The sequence below is a fragment of the Felis catus genome, chromosome A1, assembly GCF_018350175.1.
Source record: "Felis catus isolate Fca126 chromosome A1, F.catus_Fca126_mat1.0, whole genome shotgun sequence".
Lineage (NCBI taxonomy): Eukaryota > Metazoa > Chordata > Mammalia > Carnivora > Felidae > Felis > Felis catus.
The window spans coordinates 44,884,053-44,906,709 of NC_058368.1; the positions used below are offsets into that span (position 1 = coordinate 44,884,053).

The 22,657-nt window shown below is 33.4% G+C and overlaps 1 protein-coding gene across 3 annotated transcripts in view; it reads right to left on the reverse strand.

Moving 5' to 3' along the window:
- Nucleotides 1–22,657, reverse strand: part of KLHL1 (kelch like family member 1) — a 355,898-nt gene that overhangs the window by 204,303 nt on the left and 128,938 nt on the right. For all 3 annotated transcript variants that reach the window (XM_019827858.3, XM_011288605.4, XM_045054161.1), the window contains exon 3: nt 15,112–15,248. In XM_019827858.3, the coding sequence (XP_019683417.1) occupies nt 15,112–15,248 (137 nt within the window). The remainder of the gene's footprint in view (nt 1–15,111; nt 15,249–22,657) is intronic.

The window sequence follows — 22,657 nt, forward strand, 5'->3', positions numbered from 1 at the left end:
CAAAATCTTACATCTGATAAAGTACTTGTATCCAGAATACATAAATAACTCTCAAACTTTATAATAAGAAAAAAATTAATAGGCAAACGATCTAAACAGATATTTCATAAAAGAAGATACATGGATAAAAAATGCTCAACATTATTAATGTTCAGGAGAATGGAAGCTAAAAGCCCAATGAAATACCATACTGCATGCATTAGCAGTACTGGTGGCAGTTTGAAATGGTGTATCTATTTTGGAAAACAGTTTGACAATTTCACCTCTCAAATGACTCAGTCGTTTTACTCCTAAGTATTAACCCAAGAAAAATAAAATAGTTATGTTGATATAGAGCCTTGTACATGAACATTTATAGTAGACTTCTTTTGTAATAACCAAACACTGGAAACAACTGAAATGTTCATTAACAAGTGGGAGCAGATGAACAGACTGTATTACAGTACTTTGCTTTATCTGTGGGGGATGTGCTCCAAGACCTCCAGGGGATTCCTGAAACCATGGATAGTACTTAACCTTAAACAGAATTTACTGTTTGTCTTTATACATACATAGCTCTAATAAAATTTAGTGTGTAAATTAGGCACAGTAAAAACAATAACTAATATATAATAGAACAGTTATAATTGTATACTATAATAAAGGATATGTGAATGTGGTCCCTCTCTCTCTTAAAATAATTTATTGGGCTGTACTCACCCTTCTTTTCTTTTCATGATGATGGAAGATGATAAAATGCTTCCGTGATGAGATGAAGGAGGTGAATGACGTAGGCATTATGACTTAATAGCTTATTATTAAGGCTACAGACCTCTGACAACAAGTCAGGAGGAGGATCATCTGTTTGGGTAACTGAAACTGTTGAAAACAAAACTGCAAACAAGGGGAGACTATTGTATATCTACACTATACAATGGAATACTACTCATTAAAAGGAAAGAACTATAGATATATGCAACATCATAGTTAAGTAGGCTGAGTGCAAAATAATTATGCTGAGTGAAAGAAATCAGACAAAAAATAAGCCCTGTGACTCAACTTAATTAGAATTCTTAAACATCCAAACTATTGTGACATAAATCAGATCATCAGTATAGGATGGGGCGAGTTGGGGCAACAAGATGGATCAGAAAGCATGTGATGGATATATTCATTACCCTGTTTGTGGTAATGGTTCTATGGGTATATACAGAGATCAAAACATCAAATTGTACATCATATATATATATATATATATATATATATATATATATGCAGTTTCCTATATGCCAATTATTCATCACTAAAGCTTTTAAATTTTTTTTTCAACTTTTATTTTTATTTTGGGGACAGAGAGAGAGAGAGAGCATGAACGGGGGAGGGGCAGAGAGAGAGAGGGAGACACAGAATCGGAAGCAGGCTCCAGGCTCTGAGCCATCAGCCCAGAGCCCGATGCGGGGCTCGAACTCACAGACCGCGAGATCGTGACCTGGCTGAAGTCGGACGCTTAACCGACTGCGCCACCCAGGCGCCCCACTAAAGCTTTTAAAAAGAATAATTAAATGCCAACAAAGATGTTTAGTACCTATGTATTCTGAGGGCTTTAATTCAAACGTTGCTAACAAAATTACAAAGATAGTATATTGTAATTTAGAGAAATTGAGGGTTATGTGTTATTTTTTTCTTGAAGTTTATAATATAGATAACATTATAGTCATGGCAACTTCACATATGCAATTATCATTTAAAATACTTTATCAACATATTGTTAAAATAATCTCATAAATGTAAACCTAGCATATAAAATGGTTTGTGTGAATAGGTGTGCGTGTGCATGTTAGTATCTTTACCTTGCCAGATTGATACTTGAAAAGTGATTCAGAGATATTATGTCAGTGTAATGAGCTAAAGGATATGTAAGATATTTGTTTGTAAGACCAAATAGTTCAAATTCAAATATTGAGTCTAGCATTATACTTCATAATAATTTAGATAAAATTTTAGCAGGTATTTCTCCTTCCTTTCCTAGAAAAATAAAGGCAGAGGTGGGGGAGAGGAAAAACGTGAATTTTCACAGGTTGACTATAGATTAATTTTTTCAGGTTACTTATGGTAACTTTGGATGCAAATTTGGAGGATATAAGCATTGTGTGTTTCAAAGAGCTAAAATATTCTATTTTTTCCACTTGGAATATATCCAATGAAAAGACCATTTGTAAAAGCCAGAAGGCACAAATGGAATATTAGTGAGTGTTGAGCTTGAATGCACACAAATTGAGCTACCTCGTGCATGATATTTTTCTTCATAGAAAATATATAGATATATACCAAATGGGAAAGTCTACATGTTTTTACTTTAGGTGCCATAGAAAATCAGTTTAAAAATATCTGATACTTAAATGAAACTTTGGGTACCTAAGGAGCCTATCACTGTAATAAGAGAAAGCCCTGAGAAATTTTCTTAATAAGGAAATAGTTATAATCTCTTTTGACAAAGGGATAGGAGGGTTGTCTCCAGAAATGATTAACTGAAAGGCTCAACGCATCATCAGAAGATGACCATCTTCTCAAGCATGTTGTTGTTTCCCTCATAGCTGCCATAGTTTCAAGCTTCAGATTGGACAGAAAAACACCCATCAGAACAGAAACTATTCCTTCGTGCATGTTTCTCTTCAATCAGTGAAGAAATCTTTACTAAAAGTTCCCCAGAAGTCTTTCTCCAGGTTGCCTTAATAAAAATTGTATCACATGACCATGCTTACCTCAATAGTTAGCAATATGGTAAAACCCCAATAATTGATTTTGACCCTATATGAACTAGATTGATAGAATTAGAGCCACTCTCCCTTGAGCCAACTTGGGGAATAAGAATGGAATGCCTTTTGAATAGAATACTTGCAAATGTTTACTACATATATCTATAGTCTCACCTTAAGTAAATGTTAAAGTGACTGAGAATTCCAAATATATGTCAGTGGACTTAAGCTGGTTTTCTACAAGAATTTATATTTAAGTTTACACTGCATTGGAACGAAAATATGTAAAATAAAATGGGGAGGAAAAAGTGAAGATTATAGAAGAATGGAAATTTATGATGCTGTATTTTTAATGGACAAGTGATATCCTATTACCAACTGTGCTGTATAACCATATTTGATCTATAAAATCAGTTACATTAAAAAAGAATTCATTTTACCAGATACAAAAATTGCCTATAAAGTCCATAAAGTAAATTAAATCTATCAAATCAATTTATCTATCCATCTATATCTATCTATCATCTCTATCTTCAGTAGAAAGAGAAGTAATATCATTACCACACTAGAACTGAAACAAAATTAAAAATTAATATTTAATTAATTCATAGAAATTCTTAAAAAATAAACATTTTTCTTAAAATACTTTCAATTTATAGGAAACTTACAAAAATAGTACAGATTTCTCATATTAAATACCTACCTGTTTTACATTGTTATTAACGTTTTACATTAGTATGGTACCTATGTTAAATTAATGAACCAATACTGCTATATTATTATTAACTAGTCCATAATTTACTCTTATTTATTTTTATTTATTTATGTTTTACCTATTTAATAGCCCCTTCTCTGTTTCAGGATCTCATGCATGATACCATATTTCATTTAGTGTTATGTCTCCTTAGGCTCCTCTTGGCTGTGATAGTTTCTCAGACTTTCCTTGTTTTTGATAACTGTTTTGAAGAGTTCTGGTTAAGCTTTTTGTAGAATGTGCCTCAACTGGGATTCATTTAATTATGATTACACTGGGATATGGATTTGGTCTCATCACATGATATCAAGGGTACATACTGTCAACATGACTTCTCACTATTGATGTTAATTTTGATCACTTAGTAGGCGTAGTGGGCACTTTTGGGCAACCAACTGGAGCAATGGAAACCTGAATACAGTAAAAGGGCCCACAGTGACCCTCAGGGCTGAATACAAAGAGGCCCATCAGACAACCTACCTCAAAATATCCATAAGCCTTCGTTGACCAATGGGTTACTTATACCTGGACAACCGTACCAAAAAAGGAAAAATCCATGTCTCCATACCTCCTCACCTTCCTCACTTTTCTACAGCCTGTCACCACTGCCTCCTGGCAGACAGTCTCTCCTTTGCTGTCCTGCCCCCTGCTCCCTTGCAGTGTGCTTCTATCTCCTTTATTCTGCTTAGGTGATTTTTTTCACCACCCGAACTGCTGGTCTCCATCCAATTGAGTCACCCAACAATAGAAGTAGTGTTTGTCAGGTTTCTCCACTATAAAATTACTCTTGGATCTCCTTTTCTCTATTGTGCTTTCTGGAAGGAGGTCCTTATGAATGGTCACACTTAAAGAATGGGGAGTTGTGCTCTATTTCCTTGACGGCATATTAATTACATAAATGATGTGGAATTCTACGTGAGAGGTTTGTATATTCTTGGTTATTTATTTACTTACTTAATAATCTATATCATCAAATTGCTAAGATTTTTTGAGTGTTTCAAAAAAAAGCAGGAGAGTTAAGAGAATGTTGGTTTGTATCATTTTATTATTTTTAATAGGCTTACATATCTTCTTAACAGCTACCAAAAGCAATTGATTTTTACTGCACTTTATATTTCTGCTACCATCAAATTATTTATTCCTTATTCTAATATGCTCCAATTACTGGCTCCCTGGTCTCCGTCTCACCTTTCGTCTGGAAGAAAATCTTGGTTTTTCTCTAAAACCTTATAGCAAACCAGTTTTATAAGACAGAATGACAAGCTATGCCTAGAATATTCTATAATCTTAGACCTTATTAATCAATAAACAATGTCTTTTCTGTATTCTAGTCATAAGAAAAGCACACTTTATGTTTTTTAACTAGTAAATATATCTCAGAGTTTAAGTGCTCACTGTTTGAAAAGTCAGGGAAATCTCTACGCAAGAACCCATGAAAGGGTAGTTTTAATAATAAAGGCCGTCATTTTTTTCTAATTCTAACTACACATCTTTTACTTTAAAAAGTCCAGGGGTGCCTGGGTGGTTCGGTCAGTTAAACATCCAACTTTGGCTCAGGTCATGATCTCACAGTTCAGGAGTTAGAGCCCTGCATCCAGCTCTGTGCTGGCAGCTCAGAGCCTGGAGCCTGCTTCGGATTCTGTGTCTCCCTCTCTTTCTGCCCCTCCCCTGCTCATGCTTTGTCTCTCTCAAAAATAAACATAAAAAAAAGTAATAAATAATTAAATAGTCCAATGGATATCGGAACTAAAAAAATTCGGTAGTTCTCATTTACCTAAATTGTTTTAAATCCAATATTCTCAAATATCTATGATTTGGAAAGAACAAGGAATTATTTACTGAGAAAAATCTTCACTTTTTCTGAACATATCTTTGACCCACATTCATACACAGGTGTTTAGCTTACTTGATTTTAACCATAGAATATAATCCTTAATTTTTAGTATATCATAGTTTATAACTCTGTCATTAATCAACTACATAGATTTTTTTTCTACTTCTAGTACTTGCTGTAGGATTTAATCCAACTGAGGCTGTCACTCAATACTTAAGGAAATTTTGGTTGTGAGAAAAATGAAAAATAAAAAGGATCAACTCATAGTTATACAAGTTATCTAAACTTGTACTGGAAGTAACATAATTTGTCTACTGGTGTATCAAACATACCCCAGATATACTCATTTGGCTCTTCTAAAATTAAATACTTTAGGGTACCTTTAGGTGGAACATATAATTTTGAGTTCAGCATCAGTAATACCAATCTCTTTAAATTAAATGTACCCATAATCCAACTGAGTTTGATCCCTGAGTTTTAATATTTTATTGTTTGATACATGAAATTATTAGTAATTTGTGTGTCTGGGCAACATCATTTGAACTTGAATCAGCCAACAGAAGAAATAGCTCCATAATTCATTATTATATCCACTTTTAGCAAATTAGTGAAGATGTCTGAAGTACATCATACAGTGTTTTACAAATATTCAGATATCCAAGGATATGCTCCTCAGACTTCAATATTAGAAACCTGTGTTTATATTGAGTAAAATATTTGTTTTTATTTTATAACATAACTGATTATGCTTCTTTCTTTGCCTTGGTGACTGAGAAGTTAAAACAAACTGGTGTGTAATTTCTATGAATACAACAGAAACTTAAGACTCTTATGGTGCAAATCATACCAAAGGTGGTGTGGATTTGAATTTGGATGCTCTTTTCAGGTCTTTTTTACTTGAATTTCAATGCCTTACACATCATAGATACTTAGGCATGATATTAAGACTAAAATTATAGTCTTGTGCCTTCTGTAAATGACTTTTTATATTTGTTCTTCCTTTATTGTTCTACTTCAGTCAGAAAAATAGAGGGGAGATTGAAAGGGATAACTATAAGAAAATATAACTTGTCACTGGACAGATTTTACAGCAACATTTCATAGAAGTACGTGCTCATAGAACTAGGCTCGATTGAAGTTATCTACAAAGTTGCTCCATCTTGGGATGCTGAAAGATTTTATGCACTAAGTTGGATGGTTGTGATGTGGAAATAAAAAAGGCTGCAGTTTTGACATTTTATTACCTGCAATCTCCCCAGATTGAGAGTTCTACCCGTGAAGGCAGCCATACACCCACTGCCTCTGTTCTCCATGGCTTCTGAGTTGCCAGATGTTTTTTTGTTTGTTTGTTTGTTTGTTTGTTTAACAGATAACTTTCTTTGGAACACTATCTTGGCTCTCAAAATATGCTTAATATGTTATCTTAGTCCTTTACTGCTATCATTATAGATCATTTCTGAGCTTTACCACTTTCACTTTCTGACTGTAAGTATTCATATTTTTCTTGACATTTTCACATATAACAATCCATAATCATAATCAATATTTCTTAGCCTCAAAATAGTTACAAAGTAACTATGTAACTATAGTTACAATAGTAACAAACGATATGTTATCATATGAATGTACAGTTAACTCTCCAATACATGTCAAAACACTACCCTATACATTATTGATACCTTATTTCTCTCTCTTATGTATTTTACTTTGAAGTCATTTTAAGCCATTTTGTGACATGGCAAATTCAAATTAAATGCATACAAATATGAGGTTTGTACTTGAGGTCCTGAATATATTTTCTGTAACTTAACTTGATAAATAATAATAATTTGTCAAAAATGGTTAAATGTCCTATTATAGTAAAAATGCCCCTTTATCAGAAATTACAGCATGTAGTCCAAGAAAACACATAAAAATTATTAATGACACATATTTCTAAGTATTGTTTACATTTTGCAGATACGGATGTATCAGAAATGAAAATGTCATATGTTAAACAGTAATTTTTATAATTCACACAAGAGAATTCTGCCATTACTAGTCCATATTTTCTTTATTGATATTTTATTCTGCACTATGCTCCTCCCTCAATGCTTCCCCCCACTCCCCTAAATATTTCTTCAGAGAAGAAGAAAGATGGGGTGGGAAATAGATATCAGACTTGCATGAATGCCATTTAGTGGAATATTTTCTCTGGTGGAGGAATGTATGTGCTATGATGTGCCTAAGGAAGCTCAAGTGCAGTCTAAAGGAGTCAGGAATCAAGGTATTCCTTTATTATGACGAGCATACCATCCACTTCTGGCTGAAATGTTTCCCCTGTGGGGTAACACCACCTGTTATCTGAGGTTGACAAAGCATTTAAAATTAAAGTGCTTAGAGTTCTCATCATAAAATTTCCTGTCTCCAACATGAAGGAAAAATCTCTCCTGAATGAAAGTGGTAAACCAGACAAAATGGTAATTTCTGGAAGACTTCAGAAGGAGGCAGTGACTGGAGTTGTTTTATTTGCTTGTTTTTGTTTATTGTTTTCACTTGTTTTTTTTACACAATAGTATCTGTGCAAAGAATCAGCTCTATCAAATTTTAAATGCAGAGCATTGAGAAATAGTCAAAACACAACTAAAGTAATATTTGAAAAGATGTGTATTGTTGAGAAACATATGTGAAGTTGGTGCTATATTTTCCCAACTGCACAACAAAACTGAATGTTATGAGAAGGACAGAGATGTGTGTAAAACATCCTGAAAATGTTAAATGTTAAACATGTAGTGTTTCCTATAATTCTTATTTACATAAAAATAACAAAACGAAATTAGACTTAAATTTGCAGTTATGAAATTGTGAATGTCCAAGCTTGAGGATGATATTTTAAATGGTGCTATTATCAATCATAAATGGTTCTCCATTTGTAGCATCGATAAGCTTTCCTCAGGTTATTCATGATTTTGTGTAAAACGAAATTAACTGTAAGAAAAAATTTTGTTTGATGGCAGTTCATACTTGGAAAATGGAAGGTGACAATAACGTTAAGTACATATAAGCAGCCTCTCTCTCATATTTATCAATCAGAAGGTTGAATAACTTTAGATCTAGCAGAAAGCACATTGAAATGTCATTGGGAAAACTAGACCATGCTTTCACATCCATGTAATTATGTGGATCTGTCTCTAATAAGATATTTTCATTTTTGTATCTGACAGTAAGATTTGACTGTGTGGAATGGGATAAAATATGCTAAAATAATGAATGCAATATGTGATAAAAACATAATTAAAATATATAAGGCAGCAAAATTACAAGTAGGTGACCTAAAAAAATGTAGCACTAAAAATGTATATAAAATCGTACATATGAATTAGAATTCATATTATAATACTAAAGCATATAATAAATCAGATTCAAAATTAATAAATGTTGACAAAATGATTACTCCCTCCACAGTTCTGTCTTCAGCTTCATTTAAAAAAAAATTTATTTGTTTTTGAGAGAGAGCACAAGGAAGGGAGGGGCAGAGAGAGAAAGAGAGAGAGACATGGAATCCGAAGCAGGCCCCAGGCTCTGAACTGTCAGTGCAGAGCCAAGGAGGGGCTATGAGATCATGACCTGAGCCAAAATTGGACACTTAACCGACTGACCGACCCAGACACCCCTCCAGCTTCACTTTTTATAATGGATTGTACAAAGGATTTGATGAAACTAATAAAAATACCTTTTATGAATAATCATAATTGAGCACTGACAGTATGCTAAGAATTATGCTAACCTCACTTAATTTTATTTAATTACTCTTTAAAACAATCCTCTTACTTAGACATTATTATTTTTCCTTTCTTATAGTTGGCTAATATTAAGACTATAAATCTAAGTAATTTGATTTCTCTAGGTATGAAATGGGGGAGCCCAAGGGATATAATAAAAATACTTGTGTAATAAGAAATAAGTACCTGCCAATTAGAATAAATGCCCAACAATTCAAATGACCACTGGGCTGCAACATCTCAGTGAGTTCTGGTTGAATATTAGTCTTGGAAGTCCAAAGAAAACCCCACATATTTCTGATGTTAAATTCTACATGATATCGCTCAAATGTAACAGAATCAAGTGTACAGATATTTTGAGATTAGAGTGATGGTTAAATAATCCTGAGAAAATATAGTCAAATATAAGATTAATGCACAAAAAATACATAGCATGTACTCTTCACGCATGCTATAGTGGCATATGATTCATTTTCTGCCTTCCTAGCATCCAAAGCATAATGTAAGATCCAAAGGACATGTAAACAATTTTCCTGTACAATATCTAGTATGAAAAGGAAATCTAAAAAAATTATAAGATTGTGAGCAACAATAACATAAAATCCAAGAAGGTTTTTTTAAGAAGGCAAAGTTGATTATAAGATGAGACCTGAGAGATTTTCCTTACTTGGAGACCCAGAAAGCAAATGTGAGTTACAGGGCAGAAGAGACATAACCTTTCCTCTATCTCTAGTAAATATTAAGTTTCACAAAGCAATTTCTTTTTCAATCTGTCTATGAAATCCCATAGCATGAAGCCAGGATGCAGTTCAGTAATAACAATAACAGAACATTGTGAAATATTCAGAAAGTGTACATAATTTTCATTATTTAATTTAATACAAAATTTTTCCCTAAATTAGTTTATTCATTGTTACACACACACACACACACACACACACACACACACACACACACACACGGGTTCTTGAGTTAATGAAAAGGGAGAAGTATGATGGCAATATACAACTGATTGATTTTTATTTTTATAATTTTCCTTTTTTTCTTAATGGATATATAGGTTATTTCAGCACCCTATGGAAATTATTAATTCAAAATTGTAATTGATTGGTAATAATAATAGATAAAGCCAGTCTTTAAAGGTTCAATTTATTAAATTGAGGAAAGAAATTTTCCATGTAGTAAAAGTTCTTACTTTAAGACTAATATTCTGCTAATGTGCTTGCATAATTCATGCCACTTGAATTAAACCAGTAATAAAAATGCAACAATAATTTACTTTTAATTACAACAAAAAACTCTGAAGGGAGTTTAGAATATTCAGTCCAAGCTGACTATATTGATGTATGCTTTTTAAATATTAAAACAGAACATTAAACATCTCAGCTCCTGTGTGTGTATATTTATTTCGTTCAAATGTTTTGAAGTAAGCAGAAGTCATTTTAACATTTGTTAGCATGTACTAAGACTTTAATTAACTTCAGTGGCACACAAACCTTTTTTTTTTTATTATTATTTTTTATAAGGAAGTTAACTCTTCAGTATGATGAAAGGTTTGCCATTTGGCAGTTTAATTTTCTACCTCTCTTCTTAATACCACTGCTAGATGGACAGCTTCCTTTATTTAAACCGTGTCCTTATCAGTTCTCTACAGGACCTGACACACTTAGCTAGTAACCCTGCAATCCCATCTCTCACATTTGTTAGAACTCTATTTCCTTACGCATCAATGAACACAGTATATTTTCAAGTATGTCCAGATAGTAGGGACTATGTAAAAGATAAACCAGAAGGAAATTTCTATCAACCTGAAAGCAACTTTAAAACACAGTGAACTCCAGAGCATTCTTTTCAAATATATTACATTTCCTCTTTCATTTTCACAATGTGATCATCAATTTTTGGCTAGAACTGAAATACGTGTGTGTACACATATCTACATATATATTTATTTATATACACAATCAATATAATAGTCTTCAAAATTTTCTTTATACCCCTCTCTAATGAAGAAATATTAGACTGTGTATATCAAAAGTATGTTTAGACAAAATGAAGACAACAAAGGTTATCTTAAACCCTAAACTCAAAAGTCTCTCTATACTTGAGTGTCTTATGGTATGTTTCCCTCTGTCTATTTTTTGTCCCCCTATGTTCATCATTTTTGTTTCTTAAGTTGCACATATGAGTGAAATCATATGGTATTTGTCTTTCTCTGACTTATTTCACTTGGCATAATGCATTCTAGCTTGATGAGGTCCCAGTAGTTCACTTTTGCCTTTGCATCCAGTCTGCATTTATATTTTGTCTTCTGGACCCTAGTGTGACCTGATTCATGCATTGTGCTTACATATTATTAGCTGAATTTTAGTTTGATTTAAAAAAAAACTGATACGCAATCTTATAATTATATATCCTTTGGATTGCAACTAAGAATTCAAACTTTAAATGTAAGGCAGAATTGTTAAAGGGCACCATTTTATAATATACACTGTTGCTTAAATGGGCCTTTGTTCTCTGAAGAGCTAAGATCATACTCAGATTTCTTGCTTAAAGCCATAAAGAAAATCCAATGAAAAGTTTTAAAAAGAAGAAATTTTGAAACACTTTAAACACCCAATTAAGAATTTTGGAAACTGATATGAACCACATATTAGATATACAATTATTTCTAACACCAGTGTAAATTTTCATTTCCTTTTCATTCTTAAGCTATGACAATGTGTGAAAAAAAATTGACCTAAAGGTGCCTTTTAAGTAACGCTTATTTTGATACGGTAATAGACATTGTTTTTATCACTGTATCTTAATCCTTCAGACTTCTAAACATGTACAATTTTGTAAACACAAAGACCTTATTGATTTTCTTTACCCTATCTTACATATTGTTAGTATTAACCTTTTTATTATTATATATTTTTCCTTTAAAAATATTCATACTCCCTTTGAGCTATTACCATCACTGCAGTCACCCTGGGTACCCAAGTCACTGTCCCTAGTAACCAGAAAAAAAAAACCCACAAAACTGTAAATATTGCCTTAGTTCTTACTGAATCTCTACCATGCCCCTGGTCTCATTTCTTCTTATTCTAATTTGTTACAGTAGGAGAAAAGAGGGGTAGACAGGGAGGGTGTCTCCCACGTCTTACTATGTACAAATTTTACTATCTGAAATTCCTTAAGGGATAATTTCTCATTCTTTGAATCAAAGATTATTAAACCCTATAATCATTGAAGTTTATCTTAGTCAAAAGTCTATTTCAAGCTATGTTATCCTTTCATTCTTTTCCTTAATATCTAAGCTAATGAAATAAATTAAGCACACAGGGTTCTCTCAAACCTTACAGAATTTCCAGATCTCATGGAAATTTTTATCTGTTTAAATCATTTTAAAGCGATCTTATGTACCTGTATTGAATACTTTATTTCTACAGCTAATAGTTAGCTATCAGTTCTTGACATAGTGGATCCTCCTTAATTTCTCCAAAGCCTCTCAAACCTCAATTTAAGAAAACATTACCAAATAACTGCCTGATATCTTTACTGCTTATTCATTTTTTCCCTCTTCGATGAGGCATTTATTTTTATCCTCCTATCAAGAAAACTCTCAGAGACCAGCTAGCACACTACGTAAGTGGACACATAGACAGGTACCTTCTATTATTCCCTTCCTGTCATTTGCTCACTTGATCTCTTCTATTATTACATTTTGTTATATATCTATATAGATAGATAGGTAGATAGATAGATATAACAAAAGACAAAGTATTTTATGTTATGCCTAAAATTCTCCCAATATCAGCTTGTAAATCATTTGCTCATCTAACATTTCTATAAACTAACAATTAGAAATTTATGAACTACCAGTGAGTATGGATGTTGGAGAAAAAACCAAAGTGACAGTGGCACGTGAAAGGCCACTTTGTATCCTGTCTGTCCTCTATAAAGCAGAGCAAAATCTGGGTCATTACATTCAGCAGGGAGCTTTGAAACACCTTCCAACTTTGTGCTGCATGATGATGAGTGTCTTTTGACCTAGTTTTGAACAAGAGAAATGCAAGGTTGCCAGGCCATAGAGGCTGTAAGGATTGGATTTATGCTTTTCTGTTGCTAGAAAGATCCCTAAAATGGAAGCTTCATGATTCTTCTCTTTCAAGGAAACACTAATGTGGTTATGTTTGCCATCTCTTGGCTGAGAGGCCAAAGGTCCTTTCTGCTACTATTTCAGGCTAGAAGCAGATTGAAAACAATTAAGATGGTCTTGATGGCCCTTCAGCTTGACGAGGATATAAACAGGCTACTTTCTAAACATTAGGCCTTTGGTCTCCCTTTCCTTAGAAAATTTACTCCAGAAAACTTGCAATTATAAATTCTTTCTCTAGCCCTTTGAGATGCTAATAATTTGAAAAGCCTTTTTGCCAGTTTTACAAGCCAGGAATCTTGCTCTCAAGGATCCGGAAGCATTCTGTTTGAAACGCCAACTTCAAGGATGATAGCATCCTTATTTCTCAGTTCTTTGTGGGAGAGTAGAAGTGTACTTTGAGTGAGTGCCTTGCTCTAAGTTTTAAAATTACATCATATCGCAAAGGAAAAGTTTACTTTTACATCTGCAACCGCAGATGGCCTGTGTTCTCTCTCATCCTAGCATTTAAAAATCTTCTCTCCTTCCCCTTAAATACTGAATTCTGCCTCTCTTCCCTATTGCAACAGCCTTGTTGACTCTTTTAAATTTGCCCAGTGTAATATTTACTTTGACAAAATAGAATTTAAAAATAACTGAGGCTGGGAAATATCCATGTCTGTCCATCACATTGCTACTTTGAGATACAGCACCCAGAGCAGAAGCATTTTTCTTTTTCAAAAAGGCTTCATTTACTGATTGCTATATTAGCAAACTCCTCTGGATGAGAAGCCAAATCCTCCAGGAACACAGATTCCCAATAGTTTTATAAACTTTTCGTTATAAACTTTTCTTACTTTCCCTGTAACCCGAAATATTACAAAATCACAGCTCCTTACACTGGGGTCCTCTGATTTGATAATCAGGTGCTAGCCTACCTTTTTTTGTCTTATTAAATACCAGGATTGAGAGTTCAGGCAAAATGAACCACCTGCCATTTCTAAAAAATATATATATATTACATCAATTCATTCTATCTGCCTTTGCTTCTATACCAAGATTTTATTATAATGTCTCCCCTTACCACACTAATTTTGGAAATTATTAAAATGTTTTAAATGAATATGAGCCCTGATAATGCCTGGAGAGTCAGGTTTTATGTCTTCAACTCTCTTTTAATGTATCACCTTATACTGTATTCATTCCCTCATTTAACTTCTCTACTTGGACTGTGAGCTTCTGTAAGACAAAGGCATGGCTGATTCATTGGTTTATTCTCCAGAGATACAGATGATACTTGTACCTTTGAAACATTCATCAAATGTTTGCTAATTGGCAAACTTATCTGAATGTGGTAAACATAACATGGTGCAAAGGCCATTAGGAAACATCAACATAGTAGATCAGGAAGAAAATGCTTCAAAAATTAGTCACTTTCATAACTCTAAATATCTTCATTGTGCCTTTCAACTACATTTGTCAAATCCACATTAAATGTTCTGTGAAGATTTTAATGTTAAAATAATATATTACAAGGAGAAAAGAGTTCTTTCAACCCATACTTTCCAAAAGGAAAACAAATGAGAATCTATTTCCTTGACTAATGCTCTAAGTATAGATACCAACAAATTTTTATTTGAGAATTAATAACCTCTCCCCAGCTCATTCCATTGACTATTTTTATAAACTTATTAAATCCTTTGTGGAAGGGAATAGGATATATGTATACGTATATACATTTTTGATTTCACGACAAATGAACAAGTAGTCTGATTTTTCTGTTAGATAATCTTTCAACTGAAAAAAATAAAAAATACAAACTAAGCACGTTTTGAAGCTTTAAATCCTATACCCAAATTCTAAAACTCACAAGACAGCAACATAAAGCTATAATTCTTTTACTGTACCTGTATATGCAAACTGGACAAGGTCCCAGAGGGCATTGGGGTCTATGCCTTCCATCTTGATCTCCTCTTGTTTGGCTTCACAAACATCACTTGTAAACATGGCAGCAAAATAGTCGGAGACTGAGCTCAGGACAAGCCTGAAAGAGTCATAGGGTCTAATTTAGGTCACAAATGTAAAGCAGCAAAATGCTAAGTACTAATAAGAATGCAGTACAGACTCTATTTATCTACCTATATAACATCTATGTATCTCTGTATCATCAATCTATTTACTGCCTTACATATTGTACTTTTCAAAACTAAATTAGGATCTTCTGTTCCACCTTTGGTCACAGAACATTCTCCTACATTTTCGTCCATCATTTTAAACCATTTTTTTTTCTTTCTCACATTTAGTTCTTTGACCCTTTTAGATAGGAATCCAATTTTATTTCTGTCTACATACTCACCTACTTTTTACCATGCTATTTACTAAAGACTTTGATTTGCCCTTACTGAATTAATGGTGCCATCTATATTAAAAATTTGAGTCCTGAATGTGTAGTTATCTGTGTCAGAGATTTCTATTGTTTTTTTTTGCTTATTTACCTGTTCTTGTGGTAATATAGTATTCTTTTTAATACTGTGATTCTAAATATGGCTTTATAACCAAATGAGGAAAATCCTCTTGTCTTTATTTTTATTTAACTATTAGTGAAGTTTTATTCTTCATTTAAAGTTTAATGGAATTTTGTTAAGCTTTTCAAATAAGTTAAATGGAATTTTAATTAAAAATGCACTGGGGTGGGGCGCCTGGGTGGCGCAGTCGATTAAGCGTCCGACTTCAGCCAGGTCACGATCTCGCGGTCCGGGAGTTCGAGCCCGGCGTCAGGCTCTGGGCTGATGGCTCAGAGCCTGGAGCCTGCTTCGGATTCTGTGTCTCCCTCTCTCTCTGCCCCTCCCCCGTTCATGCTCTGTCTCTCTCTGTCCCCAAAATAAATAAACGTTGGAAAAAAAATTTAAAAAAATAATAAAAAAAATGCACTGGGGAGCACCTGGGTGGCTTAGTTGGTTGAGTGACCTGCTTGGTTTCAACTCAGGTCATGATCTCATGGTGTCGTGGGTTTGGGCCCAACGTCAGGCTCTGTCCTGGCAGCTCAGAGCCTGTTTGGGACTTCCTTTCTCCCTCTCTCTGCCCCTCCCCCATTCATGCTGTCTCTCTCTCTCTCAAAATAAATAAATAAACTTAAAAAAATGCACTGAATTTCTGATTTTATTTATGGGGATCACTGGCATATTTATAATTTAAAGTTATCCAACACAAAAGTATAAAATATCTCTCCATGTAGTCAGGATATCTTGTCTGCTTTCTATTCAGATTTTAAAATTTTCCCTAAAATTGTCTTGTATATTCTTGGTTGCTTTCTTCATACTTTATAGTTTTGTTGGCCTTATGTGTCATAACTTAAGACAAATTCTATTATTTGTTGGTTTTTGTTGGTTTAAAATCCATTAGTTGAAATTGTCATAAATCCATCTTTTATCTGGCACATTTACTGAATTATCTTACTAGTTCTTTTGACTCTGCCACTTTTTTTTTCTAGGTAGATGATTATAACACCTGTAAATAATCTCATTTTGACCCATTCTTGTTTATTTTCTATAACACTTTTTCTTTTGCTTTTCTTAAAACGTCCTCCAGGACCTCAGGTGCTCCAGTGCTGTGTTGAACATACACTCTGCCAGGGGAGAAAATTTGTGTATTTCTCTATCCTAAAAGGAACACATCTAAAGATTCTCCTTTTAGTGAGATAGTTGCTGAATGGATTGGTATATAATTTTTATCACGTCAGAAAGACCCCTTTAATTTCTAGCTTTGCTAGCCACTTTTGTAATTTATATGGGTGTTAAAATTCATAAAGCTCCTTTTATCTTAATCACAATTATCTTTAGGGTTTTTTATTTATAGTCACAAGAAAAATTAACCTATAAAATTTTATTTTGTGGTATTTTCTTATCTGATTTTTGAATTAATATTATATAACCTCATAAAATGAGGTGGCATCTTCAAGTCTTTTAAATTTTATATAGTGATTTATAGAAGAAAGCAATTAATTTTTGTTTTAAGATGTTCTAGAACTTACCCTAAAAATTTCTTGGTTTGACTATTTTGAGAAATGGTGACATGATCTCATTTCAATTATTTAATAAGCGGCATGGCTTATTTTTGTGCTCTATTTCTTCAACATCAACTTTTGCATTGAACATTTTTAAAAATTTACCCATCTTATCTAGATTCTCAGATTAATAATGTATATTAACATGTAAAAAATTATGCTTGGCTTTAGGATGCCTGGGTGGCTCAGTTAGTTAAGCTCTTGGTTTAGGCTCAGCTCATGATCTCAGGATTCATGACTTCAAGCCCCACATGACTGCTGCTAGTGCAGAGCCTGCTTGGGATTCTTCTTCTTTCCTTCTCTCTCTGCTCCTTCCCCTCTCACTCTCTCTCCCTCTCTCAAAATAAATAAATGAACTTTAAAAAGTAATATTAAAAGTTAAAAAAGTATATATTTTAATGTATTTGTTCATTTGGGTCAATCTTTTTGATGCTTTTTTTAAAATGTTCATTCATTAATATTTTAATTGCATCTTTTTGTTGTGTATATATGTATTTTTTTTAAAGTGGTTTTTCTTGAGTAGGTATCAGAATTTATTTTTTCTGTAAAGAGTCAGATATCAAGTATTTTAGGCATTGGGATATATATACACACACACATACATATATATATATATATATATACACACATATATATGTGCATATATAAATATATTTCCCTTTTCAAAAATGTTCATTTCATTAAAATACAAGAATGAATTTTAGCTCATGATCCATTCAAAAGAATCTGTACACCAGATTTGGCCCCTGAACAGAAGTTGGCTGGCTCAGTCTAGAGATTGAAATTTTGATTTTTAACTAATAATAGTATCATCAAATACACTGATACTACTTTATGAATACTGTAAAAGCCTTACAACAGCATAATTCTACTTACCCTATCCTGGGCAATCAAAAATAAAGAAATTTATTTATTTATTTATTTATTCATTCATGCGTTTATTTATTTATTTATATTTTGAGAGAGAGAGACAGAGAGAGAGAGAGAGCTCCTGCACACACACACACACACACACACACACACACACACACACACGTGAGCAGGGTGAGGGGCAGAGAAAGAGGGAGAGAGGGAATTAAGCAGGCTCCATGCCAAGAGCAGAGCCTGACTTGGGGCTCCATCTCACACCCAGAGATCATGACCTGAACAGAAATTGATTCCGATGCTTTACCAATTGAGTCACTCAGTCACACCAAGAATTTTTTTAAAGAAGAATATATATGCGAAGGTAAATAAAAAATATTTTATATTTATCCCTTTCTTCATCTTTTCTGGGCTCTATTCATTTCTGAAGAAGTAGACTTCCATCTGGTATCAATACCCTTTAACTGGAAGAACTTTCTTTAGTATTTATTGTACTGCAGGTCCGATAATAATAAATTCTATCAGTTTTCATTGATCAAAAAAGGTCTTCATTTTGGTGTATTGAAAATATCTTGGGGAACCTGGATTGCTCAGTCAGTTAAGAGTCCGACCCTTGGTTTCAGCCACGTCATGACCTCACAGTTCATGGGATAGAACCTTGCACTGAGCTCTGTGCTGGGAGTGTGGAGCCTGCTTTGGGATTCTCTGTCTCTCCCTCTCTCTCTGCCCTTCTTCCACTCGTTCTTTCTCATTCTCTCAAAGTAAATAAATAAAAAAAAGAATATCATACAAAAGTTTTTTTCATTTGATATAGAATTCTAGCATTTGGGGCTAGAAAAATAATAATCTGTTATGATATAGGGTCTAATGTTTATAATAGAAAATCAGCTTTCATTCTTATAATTGTTTTCCTGATGTACTATGTCCTTTATCTCTAATTGTTTTTACTTTCTTCCCCCTTTTTATCTTAGGATTTTAACAGTTTGACTGTTATGATGTGCCTCGATGTGGTTACTTGGTACTTACTCTGATTATGGTTTTCTGAGCATCCTGGAGCAGTGAATGGGCCTTTTGACAAATTTTAAGTTATCTGCAGGGTGCCTTGGTAGCTCAGTCAGTTCAGCATCCAAATGTTGGTTTCAGCTCAAGTCATGATCTGATGGTTCATGATTCAAGCCCCACATCACTCTCTGCACTGACAGTGTGTGGAGCCTGCTTGAGATTCTCTCTCTCTCTCTGCCCCTACCCAACTCACATGCCCTCTCTCGAAATTTTCTGGTGACTTATTTGCATTTTAATGGGAGTGAATATTTTTCACATGCTGTAAAATCCTAAGTAGAAATATAAATTTAAAAAATATTGAGCACAAATTTTGACAAAATATTCTGTTTCCAAAGAAATATAAAACTGTAAAAAAAATGCATTGTGCTTAAGAGGTATGATTTTCACAGTTGTTTAAATTAGAAATGCTGAAACTTCTTTTTGTTTTAAATATATTAGAGGAAATTACTACATTCTTGAAGATCATCAGAGAAAGTTTACTCCTTGATGGAAAAGGAGATGAAAATACGGAAATGCAGAAGAGTAAAATAAATCCTATGATGCTGGATTGAAATTGGATATATCATTGTAAATTTATAGTTCTTAATAAAAAAATAGAAATACTGTGTGCATATGTGTGTACAGGTGTATGTAAATTAAGAGATGAGTGTGTACATGTGTATCCTTGGGTAAAAAACTGACCACAGACAGTGCTGAACCAGGGAAAGCACAAGGGGATTCTGGAACATCATTCTTTTTTTTTTCAGAAAGTGAGGAAATGCTTACAAAGTGATGTGGGATATGTCAAAAGAACCAAAGGTGGTGCTTACATCTGTAAGCTCAACAACAGTACACTTTGGATGCACTTTTCTTTATAAGAACGTTGTCAGGGAAAAGAGAGGAAGAAACGTCAATACAGGGCATTGTGATCTTAACATTTTCATTTTTTAAATCAGGAGAAAGTTTTAAAATTATTTATTTTTTAATTTGATGTGTTCATATCTTATTTCTATGTAAGTGAAAGGCGTGGTGAAAGCTAACTTTAACAATGAAAGACATTCCTTCTTTTAAGTGAAAACAGTCATTTAATATATACTTTATGCATTTAAAGACTACTTTATGGGATCCATGATTTTAACTATCCTATTAATATTAACGCCTAGGGTAGAAACATGTTCAAAATATTTAAAGTTATCAATTTGTTATAAATTTAATTGATCCATTAGTAACTAAACATGTCTTTTCTTTATATTCTAAAAGTCTGAAAAAATAGTAAAGACACAGATATCTTCAAATATTTATCTCATGCCAATTATATACATCAGTGTCAAATCAAAGGAACTTAACAGTCTATACTATGAAAATAAACTGCCATAAACCAGAGATATGTATATATTTCCTAGAGCACAAGAATATTAATATAAAGTTAATTGGTTTAATCTTACACATAGAAAGCCTTTATTTATAACAGGGTCACATCCATATAGAGGAAAATAGGTGACCTGTGGAATTCGATCTTAATTACATGAAATCTTCTCAATCAACTATAATGTACAAAATATGTTACATTTTTAATTCAGTAAGAGAAGTGCAAAAAAGTTTATACTGCATTTAGATTTAGTGACACATGAGATGTGAGTTAGATTTTGGAAGAGGGATTTAATGCATAACAGAAAATAATATATTTATACATACATACATAACTTCTATTAATGCAAGGGAAGCAAGAGTAGAAAATACATAAAAGTGAATGCATGCAGCCATTCTCGAAAATCTTTCATTGAGGTCATCACAGATTTATTTCCTTCCAAATCTATTACTTGTCTAGCCCTACTTCAATTTACTGGTGGTTTTTAACATTGTTGACCTCCCCCTCTTCTTTAAATCCCCTTTTTAGCTAAGGCAGTACAGACTTTCTTATCTCAGCTTACTTCTGATTCTTTGACTTCTTTCTCTTCTTCCTTCTTGACCCTCTCATTGCCCTAGGTGTTTTTTTATTTTCCTCAGAATTTTCTCTAAATTTTTGACTTAACACTGACTGTTAAGTGAGTCATCCTCTTCAGAATCATCCTCTAGCATAGCCTTTATTATTACTGTTATGGTGGTTTTAAATCTTGCCTTGCATCTCAAATGCCTAGAGAAACTGCTCACCAGATATCACAGTATTTCAGATGCTCTAAACCAAACTCAGAGTATTCCCTGTGAGATTTCTGTATTCATTTTTATTTCTCTGTTACTGATTGGCATACCACCAATATATTGAACTTTCAGAGTATATATTACAAAGTCATTATTTACGTCTCCTCTTTAATTGCCTATATCAAATATGACACAAAATCCATATTCTCTTTTGTATTGGACTTTGAGGTTGCTACCCAGACCCCCTTTATCTGTCACAACTATGCCCTCCAGTGCCAGTGATATTATCATCTAACTGCTATCCCATCTCTAGAATCACACTTGGTGGAACAGGAGCTGCCTCCCTGGGATTTTATGTGTTCAGTTCTTCCTACCTCATCCCCTGACCCTCACAACCCCTCCCTCAACCTGTGGGTGGGCCCGATGGCAATGAATAATAGAAGCAGAGTGTAAAATGTTGTCTTTTTCCTCAAAGTGTGACTAACTCTGCAGCAAGTCATGTGCCAGAGCTTCTTGGGAATTAAAGATAAAATAAGGCTTCAGGTGAGACTACATCTTTGATTTGCTCCTTCCTCTGCCCTATCCTTTTCCCTTTCTTCTGAGGATGCTCTTTAAATAAACCTGCCTACCTGAATTCCAGTCTCCAGCTCTACTTCCAGGACACCTTACTTAGGACACATATCTCCAAAATATTTCTCAGTTCATCTCTTTCTCTATATTTATACAGTACTCATTTCATGCCTGGATTAACTTCAACAGCTTCCTAGATCATTAACTAGTTTTGGCTGTCCCCATTTTCTGTGTTTTCTAAAGTGGTCCCATTTTTGTAAATTATGATAGTTGTTAATATATTGTTTCTACAGAACTACCTGGGTTTGAATTCTACTTCTACGTCTTGTTAAATGCATAACTTGGATGAATGTCTTAATTTCTCCATTTCTCCATTTTCTATTCTGTAAGAAAAAGGTGGGGGAAATAAAGATTTCTTTCCATTTCAGGACAAAATGGGTTAGTATATTCAAAGTACTTCCAACATGGCCTTGCACATAAGCAGCACAGTGAATGTTAACTAGCATTAGGCCTATTATTATTATTATTGACTTAATTATGTTATACCACTCTTCAGGAACCTACATGAGCTCCTAATTATGTACATCATTTGAATTTAAATTTCTCTCCTGGTTTTCAAAATCTGTCATCATCATTTTTGCCCCATTTTACAGCTTAATTCCCCAGTATTTCCAATATAAATGGTTCCACTTCACTAAGCCAGTATCTCACAATTTCCACAAATTCTTTACTTCTCTATTTTTCCATATTATTATCATAATCTAAAATAGCACACT